The 17,213-nt window shown below is 30.9% G+C and overlaps 1 protein-coding gene across 11 annotated transcripts in view; it reads right to left on the bottom strand.

Moving 5' to 3' along the window:
- Nucleotides 1-454: 454 nt before the first annotated feature.
- LOC101897808 (microtubule-associated protein tau) overlaps nt 455-17,213 on the bottom strand; it is a 143,482-nt gene continuing 126,723 nt past the window's right edge. For 7 of the 11 annotated variants that reach the window (XM_059126986.1, XM_059126988.1, XM_059126987.1 and 4 more), the window contains 2 exons: nt 12,959-13,021; nt 455-887 (listed from right to left, as the gene is read on the bottom strand). In XM_059126986.1, the coding sequence (XP_058982969.1) occupies nt 699-887; nt 12,959-13,021 (252 nt within the window). In that variant the 3' untranslated portion in view covers nt 455-698. Of the gene's footprint in view, nt 888-8,377; nt 8,836-12,958; nt 13,022-17,213 lie in introns of those variants that run through there. The other 4 variants (XM_020036599.2, XM_059126982.1, XM_059126984.1 and 1 more) reach the window with 2 other exon arrangements.

Genomic DNA, 17,213 nt, shown 5'->3' on the forward strand with positions numbered 1-17,213 from the left:
ACTTAAAATTTTGCTAAAATAAATTGGAAATTGACATAAAAGACATTTAACTTACATGACATATTCTGCTTAACAAACAATAATATTTAGTTTTTACAGAATTTTTATTTAAATGCTCTTAGAATTTGATATTACACAGAAGTAAACATTAGCTTTTCATATATTCTTTCAATATAAAGTGAAGGTTTTCTCTTAGGGAACTTTGGTTATTCGATTTTCAAAATGGTGTTTGTGTGTGTGTTTTGTGGGTGTTTTACATTAGGTTACAACAATGATATCTGGAGATAGTTATAGAATAACTTTGTACATAGATTTCATGAAATTTTTTTGAATTCTATGACAAGTTGTCTTATGACCATTGTTTAAATTAATAAAATCAACAATTTTACAATGAATTACAGTTTAAACTTAACTTCATAGGACTAAGGGTGGAGAGCTACAACTAAAGAAAACATTTTTAAATTGGTTGAAAAAATCATGTTTTTAACCAAAGTCTTTGGAACAACATTTTTATTGCGATCTGAAATTATTATTAAATATTGGATACTATTCGAAACAAATCAATTCACGTAATTTTGTTCTAATTATTTTTTACTGAACTTAAAGACAATCTTTGAAAATATGCTTGAAAATGCTGTTGTAAATTTCCACCCTTAAACTTCATCTTTAATATGCATTTTTTAAAAGATCTAGCCTCTTCAATATAAACGGAATGGTTTTGGATGTAAAACTTGTCCAGGTTTCTTCTTGGGCCCAGCACTTTTTGGTCGTTTTTGTTCATTGTTCAGCGATGGCATCGATACAGACAAAACCAGACATTCTGCTGGTAGAGACATAGATGCGGACAGAGTGGTGGATCTTTGCATTTTTGGCGCCTTCCAGTAATGCTAATGGAGGAGGAAAGAGAAATTGAAAATGTAAATTTTGTAACAATTATATAATAATTTAAATATCAAGAACAAAAGAAATAAAATAATTGAATAACTTACAATTCATCTGTTGTGTTTCGATATTGCTTGGTTGCAAAGTGCATTTTTCAATTATTACCAATCTGTTTGAGCTCCAAATGTTTAGCTGCAAAAGCCTTCAATGGGTGAGTTGTGGGTTGTTCTACCAAATTTACTTATGAGTTTCTTTTTTTATTCAGTGGGGTTTAAGAAAATTTGCAAATATTTATATATAATTTATATATAATTTGTGGATAATTTTATACTTTAATAAGAAACTGAAAAATTTTAATTATATTTAATAACGTAAAAATCATGAGGTAATTGGTTATTTTAATGTTGTGATCTATACTGTAAAGAACTTTAACGTATCTTTTTTGAGCTTGAGGTCAGTGGTTAATCTTCATACTATTATTTCCTATATTTTGCAAATGTATAATTTGCATCTTCATAAAAAACACCTGAGGAAAATTTGATCAACCTTCATTTCGTTCGAAAGCAAGATTTCCACAGACGGACAGAGAGACGGACGAACATCCCTAAATCGACATAGAATTTTATGCTGATAAAGAATATTTATGTTTTGTGGGGTGACAAATTTATAAAAAGAACTACAAAAACATATAAGTTCGGCCGGAAGGAACTTGCAATATTAAAAAAAGGTGAGATAAACAAACTGCAACAAAGTCAAACGCCATAATTTTTAAAATTTTTTAAATTTTATTGAATGAAACAAAAAATGTCGAAAATAACATCAAATTTTAGAATAATTTTAAATTTTTACGAATTGGTCACCTTTGGCACAAATTATGGGCTTCAAACGGCCAATGAAACCGTCACAAGCTGTCCGAATGTTGCTCTGCGATATTTCGGCCCTTTCCCGGCGAAGCGTGATCGACACTTTGGTATTTTTTAGTGCCAACCTTGCTTTCCAAAATACTCCAGAAAGAGTAGTGCAACGGATTGGTATCCGTACATTTTGGTTTCCATTGTGCGCTGAAAATGAAGCGAGGAACCTCATTTTGTAACCATTCTTGGATGGCGAGTGCTGAGTGCGATGGTGCTGAGTCCTGTTGGAATGTCCAAGGTTTGCGACCAAAATGTTTGCTTGCCCAAGACTTCAACACATTCCCAGAATATTTTTACCATAATATTCGGGATTCATTCTGATGCCACGGTCTATTAATACGAGAGGAGAGCGACCATCGGCTGTTATGGTAAGTAAACACGATAATTTTGTTTGTTTGCAAACTGCTAGACAACGAATGTTTTCTCATCGGAGAAAACCAAATTCGGCAGTTCACCACTTTCGGTCAAGCGAAGCAACTCTTTAGCTCTTTTGAGTCTATTTTCTTTGTGTTGCGGTGTAAGTTCTTGCACTCTTTGAATTTCAATGGCTTTACCAATAACTCATTTTTCAATATTTGCCGAATATTGCGACATGTTCATCCCACGAGCCATTTTTCAGCCAACTGCGACGCGGGTTTCGATCATGTCGCCTGTTTACATTTCGAACCTTTTCTGCTGATGTTGCATCGGGCTACGCTACGAGTATTACGGTAACGAGCGATGGTACGAGACACAAAATATGTATTCACATTTACATGCTGGAGTGCTCTAATGATAGCCACTTGTGGTTTTCCAGCCAAATGTAAAGCAATCACACTATCACGCTTGAATTCCATCACAAATAACTTTTTTTCTGGAAAATTCTCAGCAAAATGCTTTTGTACGCTGGTAAACAATATAATGAGCAGTCACTGTAATAATTTTAACAGCTGTCGGACGATTAGCTTAGAAATTACAGCAGTCTGAAGTTGGCCGCAGACCTTGTACATTCCCAAAGGACTCAGCACCATCGCACTCAGCACGCGCCACCCAAGAATGGTTACAAAATGAGGTTCCTCGCTTCATTTTCAGCGCACAATGGAAACCAAAATGTACGGATACCAATCCGTTGCACTACTCTTTCTGGAGTATTTTGGAAAGCAAGGTTGGCACTAAAAAATACCATAGTGTCGATCACCTTAAGCAAGCGCTTCGCCGGGAATGGGCCAAAATACCGCAGAACAACATTTGGGTAGCCTGTGACGGTTTCATTGGCCGTTTGAAGGCCATAATTCGTGCCAATGGTGACCAATTCCTAAGATTTTTTGCTTTCATTCAATAATATTTGAAAAAAATATATAGAAATTATGGCGTTTGACTTTGTTGCAGTTTTTTTTTTATTTAACCCTGTATTGTAGGGTATAAAATATTGTAAACGATTTTATCACTATTGCAAGCTGGTAATACATTTGAAATATTTCTGATAGTTGATCTGGAATAGTAATTATTTAATTCTCTCAGCATATTAGATAAGATAAAATGGATTAGATTGCGTATATTAAAAAGTCGACGAACTTTTAAATGATGTTATGGTATAAAAATGTTATTTAATTTCCCTATTTCTTTGCTGAAGATTAAACGAAATATAACAGTTTTTGTTCATTCAAAATATTTTTTTTTTTAGAGAACCCGTTACTAGATTGTGTTTCGAAATTAACTTACTTTATTGCAATATAAATTTCAACGAAAACAAAATTTCTTATTAAAATGTTTAAATAATTCTCTAGATTTAGAATTACTGATCTAATATTATTATGCGGATTATCGCAGTGAAAAGAACGTCAAATGAGAAGCTCATCAAAGCTTTAATAATGTCTAGTGTTCATTAGCTATGAATATATCAATCGAAGTGAAATGTGCCCTTAAAGAATAATTTAAAAAAAATCTCAAAATACATGTAATTGTTTTATTTTTTATTTTAATCTTCATTTATTTATTTGTGTTATTTTTATTTTAAATACGTATAAATTTCTATAAACGGTAAATATTTCATCTATTTATTTTCTTTTGTCAATAATGGGGACTTTGTTGGGTATTTAGTTTTGGAAAAAAATGTATTTTCTTGCTTCGTTTTCTTCTTCTTCTTCTTCTTTGTATAGAATAAAATTTCTCAGCTTATAGAGAGTAGAGATTTCTTGGTTAATAACTGTTTTGTATTTTTCCATATTGTATTTGTTGTTTTTTTTTTTGTAATGCATTTCAAATGGTGGTTTCTAAGTTGCAATGATTTGAATAATTTATTTTATTAGACGTTTATATTCGGTTTCCTTCATTTATTTTTGTTTAAATGTCTTTATGTTTTGAATACAAGATTTGATGGCAGACGTTAACTGAATTGATTTTGTATTTTTTACGTCAAATCATAATTATAGAACTATTGTTAGTGAAAATGTGCATGATAATGGTAATTATAATTGTAAAAAGAAAAACTTTGCAAAACTATTGCTTAATTAAGCTACTATTGTTTAATCATTACAATTATTTCACAAACAAATATACAATAAACAGTGTTGAAATATTTATAATTTTTACTAATTTTTAAGGCAATATAAAAAGTTGATAAACAATCTATGTGTTGTGTTTAATTTCAAAATATAACAATTAAATATATGATAAAATCAACCGAAGTGTTGACAAAGGCTCTTTTCCGAAATTCAAAGTTTTGAGATTTTGTAAAAATTTTAAAAGAGTAGTTTTATTTTTAAAAGAGTATACAAAGTCGTTTCAAAAATATCGTAATGTATTCAAATCTTAAACGGGTGTCGTATGCATATTGACATAATTTTTCATAGGTTTAGACCATGCCACTCTCAGAGCTTCACTGGTTCATTGCAATTTGAGATGCAATTAAGGGACTCATCATAACTAGCTGGTATCGTTTATAATTAAAATAAGGCGAAATCCGATTGTTTGTGATCCTATTAAGGCATATTTTGTATGACATTCTTGTTCAAGTCGTTTCTAATAATAAATCATTGTGAAAATACTTTGGAATTAGGTCGTTCTTGTTCCTTATTTTTTCCTATCTCAATATACTTCAATATTTATGTGCTTCGTTCTCAAAGGCCTTGGTAAAAAAGACGATTTCAAATGGGCCAAACTTGCATCGGAGTTTTGACATGACATCACCATGTGATGTGAGCTCGTATTCGAGTTGAGAGTAAAACTCCCTTGAATTTTGCGAGTAGAAGAAGTAAACCAAATATATTCAATTTTGTTATTCTATTGCAATTTATATGCCATCAAGCAGATTCTGCTCCTGTCGAGTTCGCTTTTAATTATTGGCATTTTGTTATCCCACATCTGCAAACGAAAAAAAACTAATTCGAACATTTTGTTTCCCAGTTTAATTTTTCAAAGAGGAATACTCGCGATAGCTGCCACATAAAATAAAATTCCTGTGAAACTCATATCTAAGCATGATTGACTTGAACAACTAATTTTCAATAAAAAAGAAAGAAATTTATTTTTTTTCGACGTGAATTGTCAGGAGTGCTGGAAAACTTCCTCTAGAAGTGTAAGAAACTAATTTAATGATTTCCACCGTGACTGACGCTCGAACAAAGATGCCACGAAAAGTTGACTAGCCCCAGAACATTGATGTCGTGCGTTAACTGATAATGCCAGATCTTCATATGACAAACAGCGATATGAAGGCAACCTAGGGCATTTCATTCATCACTAGACGTTCGTTATTGGCGGAACACTTATCCCACATATTTGAAATTCTTACAATATCGGTAGCTACAGTTATATGGTGGCAGCATCAAAACGTAGATCGATATATCCAATTTTCAATGGATATATGGGAACCAAGTTTCGGCAAATGGAAAAATTCAGTTGAATGTGAAAAAATCCATACAATTTGGGTTGATGTTAAATATTTGTTGCACTATATCCAAATTTGAACCGATCTCGATAAAATTTGGCACAGGTGTTTCAGGGCTGTATCAGATATCGGTTACGAAATATAATAGTTGTAGAGTGCATGTTACGAAATGGAGGGGCCTAAAAAACCCAAATCCGATGAAACATATGTATAGGAGCTATAGCCAGTTACTAAATGGTTGGTCGAATATTCCACATAAGGTGCACATTATTACAATACAAATTTGTACCGATTATCACCAATTTCAAGAGTGTTTGTTCTAGGGCCAAACAAATGATTTGTGGAAAATGTAATTTCAATCGGAGAAAAAATGTGACCCATAGATTGTTTAAACATATAGTAGGTTATACAAAGCAAACAAATTTTTGTTTCACAAGTTTTACTAACTTGTTTTCCTTTCACAATTTTTCTCCGTTAACAATAATCACATTTTCATTATTAGACCAGAGATATATATCGTAGCCCTTATAATCCGATTGTCAGTACTAAAACACCAGTGATTCTAATTTTTTTAAATAACAGCACCATGGCGTATGGCTATTGTCAACACTCATACGAAGCCCATTTTAGATAAGTTACTGTGATTTCTTTGTAGAGAAAATCGGTTCTTATGATATTACATAATTTGATATCTGAAAAGCAATTCGAATAGCCTTTAAGACCTTCTAAAGTATCAACAAAGCGTGTTATGTGTACACTACATTGCAGTAGATTATTCTATATCTATAAAAGAGGAAAATGTTTGTATGTTTGTTTGTTTGTTTGTTTGTTTGTTTGTAATTTATGGACTCGAAAACCGCTGAATAGATTTTCCTGAAAATTTCCATATATACTGCAACATCGCCTGAAAGTAACATAGGCTATATACATTTTTGAATTTCCACTTGGAACTGGAGATATAGCATCAGAATCGGAGGTACCTCCCAAAAATTTAGATTTTATATGCACATATCTATTGATTGGTTGAAGATACAGTCTCCAAATTTGGAATACGTAACGGAATTAGGAACAAAAATAAGTTTGTCAAATTATATTGTAATCGGTTCAGATTTGGATATAGCTCCCATATATATTTTCGACCGATTTCGTTCATTTGATGCCTCAAACACAATATGAATGTTCGATTCCAATGAAATTTGGAATGTGTGACGGGATTTAATCCGAAAATAAATTTGTCAAATTATATTGAAATCGGTTCAGATTTGGATATAGCTCCCATATATATTTTCGGCCGATTTCAAGCATTTGATGCACCAAACACGCTATGTATAACCAATTTCAATGAAATTTGAAACGTGTAGCGGAAATTAAAACAAATATACATTTGTCAAATTATATTAAAATCGGTTCAGATTTGGATAAAGCTCTCATATATATTTTCGACCGATTTCATGTATTTTATGCACCATACACGATATGTATGTTCGATTCCAAAGAAATTTGGAATATGTAACGGGATTTTGATTAGAAAATAAATTAGTCAAATTATATTAAAATCGGTTCAGATTTGGATATAGCTCCAAAATATATATTCTCCGCCGATTTCACATATTTGATGCACAAAACACGATACGTATTTCCGATTACAACGAAATTCGGCATGAGTGGCTAAATTTGGTACAAAAATAAATTTGAAAATTATATTCAAATACGCTCAGATGTGATTATAGCTCCCATATATATATATACTCAGCCGATTTCACACATTTGATGCACCCAAAGCGAGAAAGACAAAATCTGGCACCAGCAAAAATTGCCAAATTATATTGAAATCAGTTGAGGTTTGGATATAGCTAACATATATATTTCGGCAGATTTCATACATATTATGCACCAAACACGATATATATGACCGATTCCAATGAAATTCAGAATGTGTGGCGGAATTTGGTTATAATAATAAATGTGATGATGTCGAAATTAGTTAAGATTTGGATATAGCTCCCATATATATATATTCTCGGCCGATTTCACATATTTGACGCACCAATTTCAATGAAATATGAAAGGTGTGGCGGAGTTTGGTGTAAAAGTAATTTTTTTAAAATTATATTTAAATCGGATCAGATTGGGATATGATTTTAATAAGAACCATTGACCCACAACGCCTTAGGCTAACACTAAAAAAGAACACAACAATTTATTTGAAATACGCTTATTACGGCGAAGTATGTTGCTATCTCGAATTCACTAATTGCAATAGAAATGCCACTCTACTTAAAAAAAATTGCAGTTTCCTGCAGGCTTGGTATTTGCTATGAAATAAATAAATCCAAAGGACAAACCCTTCGTGTATGCATGTCATGTTACTGCTTTTGTAATGATTTTGTTTATTAACGCATTAAATTAGTGCAATATTTTTTTTTAATTTTTAAATTTGTTTTTTCTTTATCCAACATATATTGGTAAATAAAATTTTGAATGCATATAAAATCAAAAGGGGTAGCGAAGCGCACCGGGTTCAGCTAGTCAATTATAAATTCTTTACTGAGCCTTTGAGCCAACACTATTAAATTTTGCAAAATATGTCTTGTTTCTAATTTCAATAAAAATTATTTTTATTTTTTAAAAAATAAATGTTTAAAAGTGTTTATTGTGGTGTATAAATTGTTTATTGTTGTAATGGATTTTGTTATATGAGATATATGTAATCTTGTTTTTTTTGTTTCTTTGTGGGAGGATTGTTGGTATTGTATTTTTGTTAATTTATTTTATTTTTTGTGGTTTAACTGTCGAATAAATACATTTAGTTTTGTCTTCTCTCATACATTTTCCTTTTTTTTTCGTGGGGAGGTGTAATATAATATGAAGATGATAAATATGCTTAGTTGTGTTTTTGTTATCTTGTTTTTGCTTTAGAAATATGTTATGTTTTTTGTTTCAAATTTAGATTTTTGGTCTTTTTTCATTTCTTAAATCTTTGTTTTTTTTTTCTTTTTTTGTATAGTTAATAAATTTTGTATTTTGAATTAATCAATATGTATTGTTTTGTTATGCATTAGCTCCGATTTTTATATTCTTTTGTATTTTCTGTAAAATAATTTAACTTTGCTGATTTAGATTTTCATCGGCACCAGATGTTGAGGTCGTCATGGATGCTGGTAGTGGACTCTGTGTGTTGAAAAAAAATAAAATATATTTTTTGTTTTATTAAAACCAAGGACTATTAAAGGAAACATTTTCTATTACAAAAAAATAATAATGGACAAATAAAAATTAGAATAAATTAAAAATCAACAAAAAAAAATTAAATATATACACAACTTATAAAATAAATAAAAAATTGATTTAATACAAAATTATAATAATATGAAATGAAAAATATATGGGATCCAAAATGAGAGGGGTAACAGGGTCTTTTACAATACCACTGGCATAATCAAGCTTTGGACAAGAGAATGAATGACGTTTTATTTTTTTAGTTTTTTTTAGCACAGCACACAGACACATGTTAGAAAAAATGCAGCAACAATTAACAAGTTTTTCTCCACATATATACATATATAGATATATATTTTTAGCAATAACATATAATAATGATTATTATCCGTAACGTAGGATGTTATCATTTTGTTGTTGTTGGTTTTAGTAAAAATTGATTTTCACAGCACATTTAGTTGAATGAAGTTAGAATGAAATGAAATGTCTTAAAAATAAATTAAACTTAGGCCAAACCAAAAAGTCGAACGCAACAAAGGTACTCTACTCGTTCGACCTTTTGAAATTGGCCTTGAAATTAAAAAGAAACGAAAATAAAATGAGCTGAGTACGAGTACGTTTTTTTCTTCTCTTTGCAGCAATAACTTACATTTAACAACGTTTTATGTATGTTTCTCTTAATTTGGTTTTGTTTTACAAGAAAAGAAAATAGTTTTCTCTCTTAAGGACGTATATTTCAATAAATAGTTTTTTTTTGTTCATATAATGCACTTAAAAGTTTTCTCTTTTTTTTTCTTAAATCCTAATAAAATTTATATAAATATTCCTAGAAAAAGAAATGCATATAAAAAGTATTATAAGGAAAACGAAAAAAAAATATAAATAAATATATAAAGAAATGCATAGAAAACAAGTTGGGAGGCTGGGGACAAAAACATTTGTGCTTCTAGTGGAAAGATTTTGATGAATATCTACGATTTTTCATATTTGATTTGCTTGAATTAAAAAAAGTAGAAAAAAAATATAAAATAAATAAAAATAAGTACGACATATGAAATATGTTCCGCTTATATAACACTGAACGTCAAAATAATTTTTTCCCAATAGATTATAAAAGTTAAAAGTTAAATTTTGCTTTGCAAAGTTACCGAAATAAAGGGGACAAGTTATTCAATGTTCAACACTTATGGAAATGTTCGATTAAAGTTTTTATGCAATCCTAATATTTTAGGTACATAGTGACTTCGGCAATACTGTCAATAACAGTACAAGTATTATTTTTGAAGAAAAATTTAACCTCAATCGAGTCACCAAAGAAGCCTTTTACTTAATTTGTACCATCATCAGTCGGTTTTCTGACATATGTACACCCTAAGTTTTGCGTTATGATTATTCAAGCCGTGATGCTCAAATGGGGGATGCTCCGAAGGAGTGGCCAATATTATACATTAGGTCTGATATAAATAGTTTAAGTGCGAGCATTTTACGAGATATGTAGTAATTTTTGTAAACTCTTGAAATATGAAACCTATTTTATGCGAATAAATGATATGGGGGAGGTAGCAGAAGGAGTAGAACGTTACTGCCCAACTCCGAACTCGACCATAGTTTGATAATAATATTACGATGTACCAAGTTTGGTCCAAATCGAATACTCCATTTGAGAGTGCGTCGGACAGACAGATGGACGGACACCCTAGGCCGAACCAAAAGGCCTGAAGCGTATTTGGTCCAAAGAGAACGGTTTTTTGGATGAGGCACGTTTTGGTAGTATCAAATGATATATAACCATATGGCTGAAGTTATAAACAAGTAAAAAAATCAGCAAAATTTGACCGCGCCGAACTTTTAACATCTTCCACTATTTGGAAATAACTTGAAAAATGTAAAAAGAAATGACGAAAAATTCGTCTTATATGAAAATCCTTATGCGGGAGCTACACAAGACGTTGTAGTAAGGATTCCGAACTTCAAACACGAATGTGAACGAACAATTCCGGTGAATAATGTCGCTAAAATCATCAAAATACCGAATATCGGGAAGTTTCGTTATATGGGGACCATTATCATATACTGTAGTACCCTATTATGGACTTCAATGCAAAATTTGAAACAATTCCGGTGAATAATGTCGCTAAAGTCATCAAAATACCGCTGCCAAAAATAGCGCCTTTTTCATAGTCTTAGAGGACATAAGAACATGTTTTGAATGGCTTAAGTCATCGTTGGGTTCTTCGTAAAAGAACAATGAAGCGTCGGGTGAACAAGTATAAATTATGAGTCGAAATTGATTCTAAATTGATTCTTTTTTTACGAAGAGGCCCATCTATGACTTAAGCCAAAAGAAAAAGCCTTCTATGTACCTGTACAATAAAAGCTCACAAAGGCATCCGAAATAAATTTCAAAAGATTTAGTATAGGGCTCTTAATGAAAATGGAGATTTCTTTTCTTTGGCGACATATAGTAGAGATGAAAAAAAAAATGCAACCAACTTCAGACTGCTGTCATTTCTGTTAAAATTATTCCAGTATTGTTTACAAGCGTGCAAAAACATTTTGGTGAGAATTTTCTAGAAATAAAGTTATTCGTGATGAAATTCAAGCGTGATAGTGTGATTTCTTTATATTTGGCTGGAAACCACAAGTGGCTATCGTTAGAGCACAAATGTGAATAAATCTTTTGTGTCTCGTACCATCGCTCGTTACCGTGATACTGGAAGCGTGCCCGACGTCAAGGAAGTGGGCGGTAAAGTAAAGAAGCGACTTGATCGAAACCCGCGTCGCAGTGGCCGAAATATGGCTCGTGAGCTGAGCCGCCATAACAGCCGTTATAATGGACCGTGGCATCTAGAATGGTTACAAAATCAGGTTCCTCGCTTCATTTCCAGCGCACAATGGCCACCAAAATCTCCGAATACCAATCCGTTGGACTATTGTGTCTGGAGTATTTTGGAAAGCAAGGTTGGTACTAAAAAATACCAAAGTTACAATCAGCTCAAGCAAGCATTTTGTTGCATTTTTTTGTTGCATTATACTTCTTAACATTCTTTAAAAAAAAAAAAAAAACAAATAATGGAATACATTTTTCGAAATTTTTTATATATTTTTAAAATAGTAGAAGGTAAAAACTTCAAGACAGTAATGGTTGCATACTTTTTGTCTATTATACATATAAAACTTTTCTAAAAAAATCTGCCTAAATGTAGTGATATTTGGATTTGAATTTCAATATTTCTAATGTTGTGGTAATGTTTCCTTTAATTTAACATTTAAATATTCTAAAAAAAAATCCATTTTTTTTCTTTTTTAGTTACTTTCCATCAAAATCTTTCATTTACTATTTCTTTTTACTAAAATTATAATGAAGTGTATTTACAACAAAAAACAAAACATTGAGAAGGTAAAAAGTAAACGATAGACAAAGGAAAATTAGGTTAAAACTATTCAAGTTGAGCAAATATTAAAGCTTTTTGTGTTAATTATAAAATAAAATAAGATAAGAGATAAAAATTCGATTTTAAAATTTGGCTTTAGCATTTATATAATAAAAACCTTTTTTTATTTTCATATATACTTTCTTGTGACATTTGTTTTATAGTACAACAAATTGAATAACAATTATTTTGTTGTTAAAACAAGAATACGATTTATGAGGTTTGCTTTTATATTTTTTTCAGTAAATAGGATATTTAGATATAATAAATATAATAATTTAGTTTCGTTTTTAATTAAGTAAATGTTATTTTGTTATTATCCGTTTAGTTTAAAACTAGGTACTTTTCGAAATGTTTAAGGGGGGGTGTTACGCTTTGTAAAGTGTGTTAGGCTTCATTTTATTGGGGTTTAAATTTGGCCACTTTGTTCTAGCAGGATTTTGTTGTATTTGTTTTTTTTTAATTTGATAACATAAAAATTATAAAAAAAAGTGTCTTTGTATTGTGTGTAGTAGTAGGTTTAATTGGGTGGGTGTGGCTTTGAGCTTTATATTTTTTGGTTTTGAATTTTTAGAATTTCATTTCTTTTGGAGTTGCTACGGCATCTATTTAAAAAGCGAACGAAATACTTCGGTACACACACAATCTTTGGTACATAGACCGAATTCAAGATGTATTGTCGCTATTAAGCGCCCTTGTGAGCTCTATTTCATTGTTATGTGTTTTTGTTTGTTCATTTTTGTGTGTTTTTTTGGAAAAAAAAAGAATGGGAAGAAAAAAGAAAGAAAATTAAGAATAACATTGGTATGTTTTCACAGTAAAAGTTAGATTATTTTTTTTTTCACATCTAATTATTTATTCTTAGATAGAGATAGAGAGAAAGAGGAGACAATAATATTAGAATTAGAATCCATTTGGAATTATTTTGAGAAATTTTGATTTACTTCGAATTGTGGGAGTAGAAATTCATTTTTTTTGGATTTTCTTTTAAAAGGGATTTGAAAAACTAAAGGAAACATAATTAAAACAATATATGGAGTAAAAAATAAAATAGAATATAAAAAAAAAACAAATAAAAGTCATAAAACGCAGACAAAATAAATTGTTTACAATGGTAAGTAAGTATATGCCAATTTCAGATTATTTCAATATATATCTTGCTGTAAATCATATAATATATACTTTAGTTAGTAGTAAATAATTTTTGTTAGTATTTCGAATAGCAATTGGGTAATTTGTATACACGGGTTGGAGTCCGATTAACTTCATCATCGTCGAACGTTGTCAATATAAATTCACTCTTCAGAACATCCTTTATAAAAGGAGTACTCTCGATTTAGAATATTTTTTGTTTCTTAGAGATATTTTCAACTGCATGTTCATTGAACCCATATCGGATTATTGAGCTCCGATTTGCTTGATTTTACATGCAATTGAGAGTGCTCGTACTAGTTTTACAAGAGATTAACTATCCACTCCCGTTAAAAAAAGAGTGAAATTGAAAAGAGAGGAAGTGAAAATGGTCAAAATAGAACGGTGATAACAAACGTTGGGCGCCAGTCAAAGAAATCGAAACATATACCTGGCGTCGGTGGATATATGTGAATGTTTCACCTTTTAAGCATTTACCCTTTTAAGCATTAACATATATAGTTTATAATATCAAACCAGTAGATACAAATATTCTTATCACAATACAAGTTCAGACAGGAGGTAACTTCACTACATTGAATAATTTTACCAGTGAGTTTCCGAAATGCCATTGGGTCAGAGGGAGAAGGGTCCGGAGGTATCCTCATGGAGGCTTGAGGCTATACTTAGATGTGAACCGGTGTATTCCATTTCAATATCAAATAAGTATAAAAGCTGTAAGTTAGACCGGGACGAATTTTGAATACCCTCCACCATTTGGAACGAATTTAGAAATTTTCAAAAAAAAAAATCTTAAAAATATCAAATGTATCCATCATATTAGGGTCTAAACGACTTCGAGAACCTGCATAGGCAACTTTTGCCATAAGCAATTACAATATTCAAATGCGAAACTTGAAAAAATCGGTGAATAATGTATAATATCATCAATATAATATCATCAATATAGGTAGGTACTATTTTGTGGGGCTATACGAAGACGTGGACCAGTACAAACAATCTCCTGTCATAGGCTGCAGTATCCATTACGAACCATTAGCGACATTATTCACCGGAATTATATAATTTGATATAAATTTGAAATAATTCCGGTGAATAATGTCGCTAAAATCATCAAAATGCCGAATATCGGGAGGTACCGTAATATCGGGGCTATACGAAGACGTGGACCTGCACAGACAATTTTCTGTCTTGGGCTGCTATATCCCTTTCGAACTTCAAATACCAAGCTAGAGTGATTTCCACGGATGGACAGACGGACCGACATCGTTAAATCGATATAGAATTTTTTAATGATCAAGAATATATATATATATATATATATATATATATACCGTGTGGGGTCTAAAATGTATATTTCGATGTATTAAAAACGGAATGACAATAATATACCCTCCATACTATAGTGGAGGGTATAAAAAGTAGGACGGGCAGATGGAATGCATTTTTTTTCAATTTTGGTGGAATGTATAAAAAGGTTCCTAAGTAGTTGCTTATAATAAAAATTACTTACTGGATCCGTTACTTGCTAATTTATTTGTTTGTTGCGATGCATGACTGCTAGGACTTTACCAACTCAATAATATATTTAGTTATATGATTTACAACAAAATTTGTCTTTCTTTTCTATTTTTAACAAGTGTTTCTTTTTAATGTTAGTTTAAACTGCTGTTTGTTTGAAAATTTTAATCTATGCCTAGTCCAATATAACAATTGTTATGTTAACAATATCGAAATCATCTTATTATATATCTCCTAAAAAATTAAGTAACACATATTTTTGTTTGTTTTATGAGTAAGGTGTTGAATGTGTGTCATGTGTAAAATGTGTTTGAAGATGATTGATTTTTTTGTGATTTTATTTATTCAAATGAAAAAAATTTAAAAAAATGTTAGTATCTAAACCAAATTGGTTAAAATTAAATGCAAAAACTATGAAATAGAGTTCAATTCAATTTATTTGCTTGTGATTTGTACATTTTAATTTTTGTTTGAATTTCAACGACTACCAAAGCATTTTACTGTTGTTATTGGTTTGTTTGTTGTTGTTGATTTTTGTTTTTATTTTTTGTTTGGTTGAGGTTTTACATTTAAATGGTTGTGGTGCCACAGAACATTTAATATCATTTATGTTCTAAGTGCAGTGCTTTTCACAATTACAATTTTGATTTTGAATTAATAAAATTTAATTACAATAAAAATAAATCAAATAAAATAGACAAACACAAAGGTAAATGCGAATACATAAGAAATATTTAATATTGTATATGAGGTTTAATATAAAAAATTAGAAACATTTTTACTTTGAATTTTAATTTGAATATTATTTTCATGCGTTGCTTTTAAGTGAGGAGCCATTCGATTTTCTTGTTTCTGCTTAGGAGGAAAAGCCTAAACCACGAATTCTGGTAAATCATTAATCGATTCAATTAGGTTTATTATTAGTTTATTATTAAACTCAGATCAACTTTGCTAATTTACCATGAAACAAGTTAAAAAGTATCGGTTGGTTTTGCCGTACTCAGCCAATGTACGATTATTTAAAAATATTGTGACTTCTGTTATGATTATTCAAATGTTTAAACCCTTATGGAGAAGGGCTAATGTTGGCCATTTCGTATCGGACCTGAATAAATATATTAATATTGCAACGTGTCAGGTTTGGACTATATTGGTAACTTCCTTCCTTGACATATATGATAATTGTTAGAAAATGTTAACATGTGCGTGACGTACAAGATATAATCGGTATTCCATTTTCATGCTTCATCTAATACATATAAATAATATGGGCAATACTACAAGAAAATCGAACATTTATATCAAATTTATGGAAAATCATAATTCCATATTCATCTCAAGTTTCTGGTAAAGAGAGATATATTTGGATATAGCAAGTTGTTAAGATTCGCTGACTTGTTTCGCAAGTTATGACAGATAAAAGTATTGAAAATTGTGACCCTTTGTGGTAGTGCTACCATCTTCACAACAGATCTTGTATTAGCAAAATATGTTTGTATATTTGAAATTTGAATGCTTATTTCGCTTTCTTTGAGCGTTTTGCTTTTCAAAATCTTGAACCCTATGTGGGCAGCTAACCAAAGAAATGGTCCGATACTACCATCTGTATAACAGATCTTGTGTTGATGGAAATATTGAGATGAACCAAGTCTTGAATGGAATCGAATATTCAAAATTGTTGAGCCTTTGTGGTGGAGGACCAGAAGGAGTGGACCGATATATCCCATCTTCACAACAGATCTTTTGTTAGTGGAAATAATGAGATGTGTGAAATATAAAGAGAACCTGATGCTTATTTGGAAGGTACCAGAAGGAATGGTCCGATCTCTACCGTTTTTATAAGAGACCCTGTGATGATAGAAATATTCAGATGCGCAAAGTCTAGAGGGAATCGGATGATAATTTCGCGTTTTATGAGCTTAATGGATATTCAAAATTTCGACCTTTTGTGGGGGAGAAACCAGAAGGAGTTGACCGATATATTCCATCTTAACACCAAACCTTGGATTAATAAAATAATAGGGATGTGTGAAATTTTAAGACAATAGGACTCTTAAATCACATTTTATGTGAGTTGTAATTATTCAAAATTTTGACATTTTGTGGGGGACGTACTTGATGGAGGGGACCGATATTGTCCATTTTCTTACGTGACCTAGCACTGGCGCAAGTATTAGGATTTGCAAAGTTGGAGCAAAATCGGATTATCGTTTCTCTTTCTGT

Source organism: Musca domestica, unplaced genomic scaffold (assembly GCF_030504385.1).
Source record: "Musca domestica strain aabys unplaced genomic scaffold, Musca_domestica.polishedcontigs.V.1.1 42, whole genome shotgun sequence".
Classification (NCBI taxonomy): Eukaryota; Metazoa; Arthropoda; class Insecta; order Diptera; family Muscidae; genus Musca; species Musca domestica.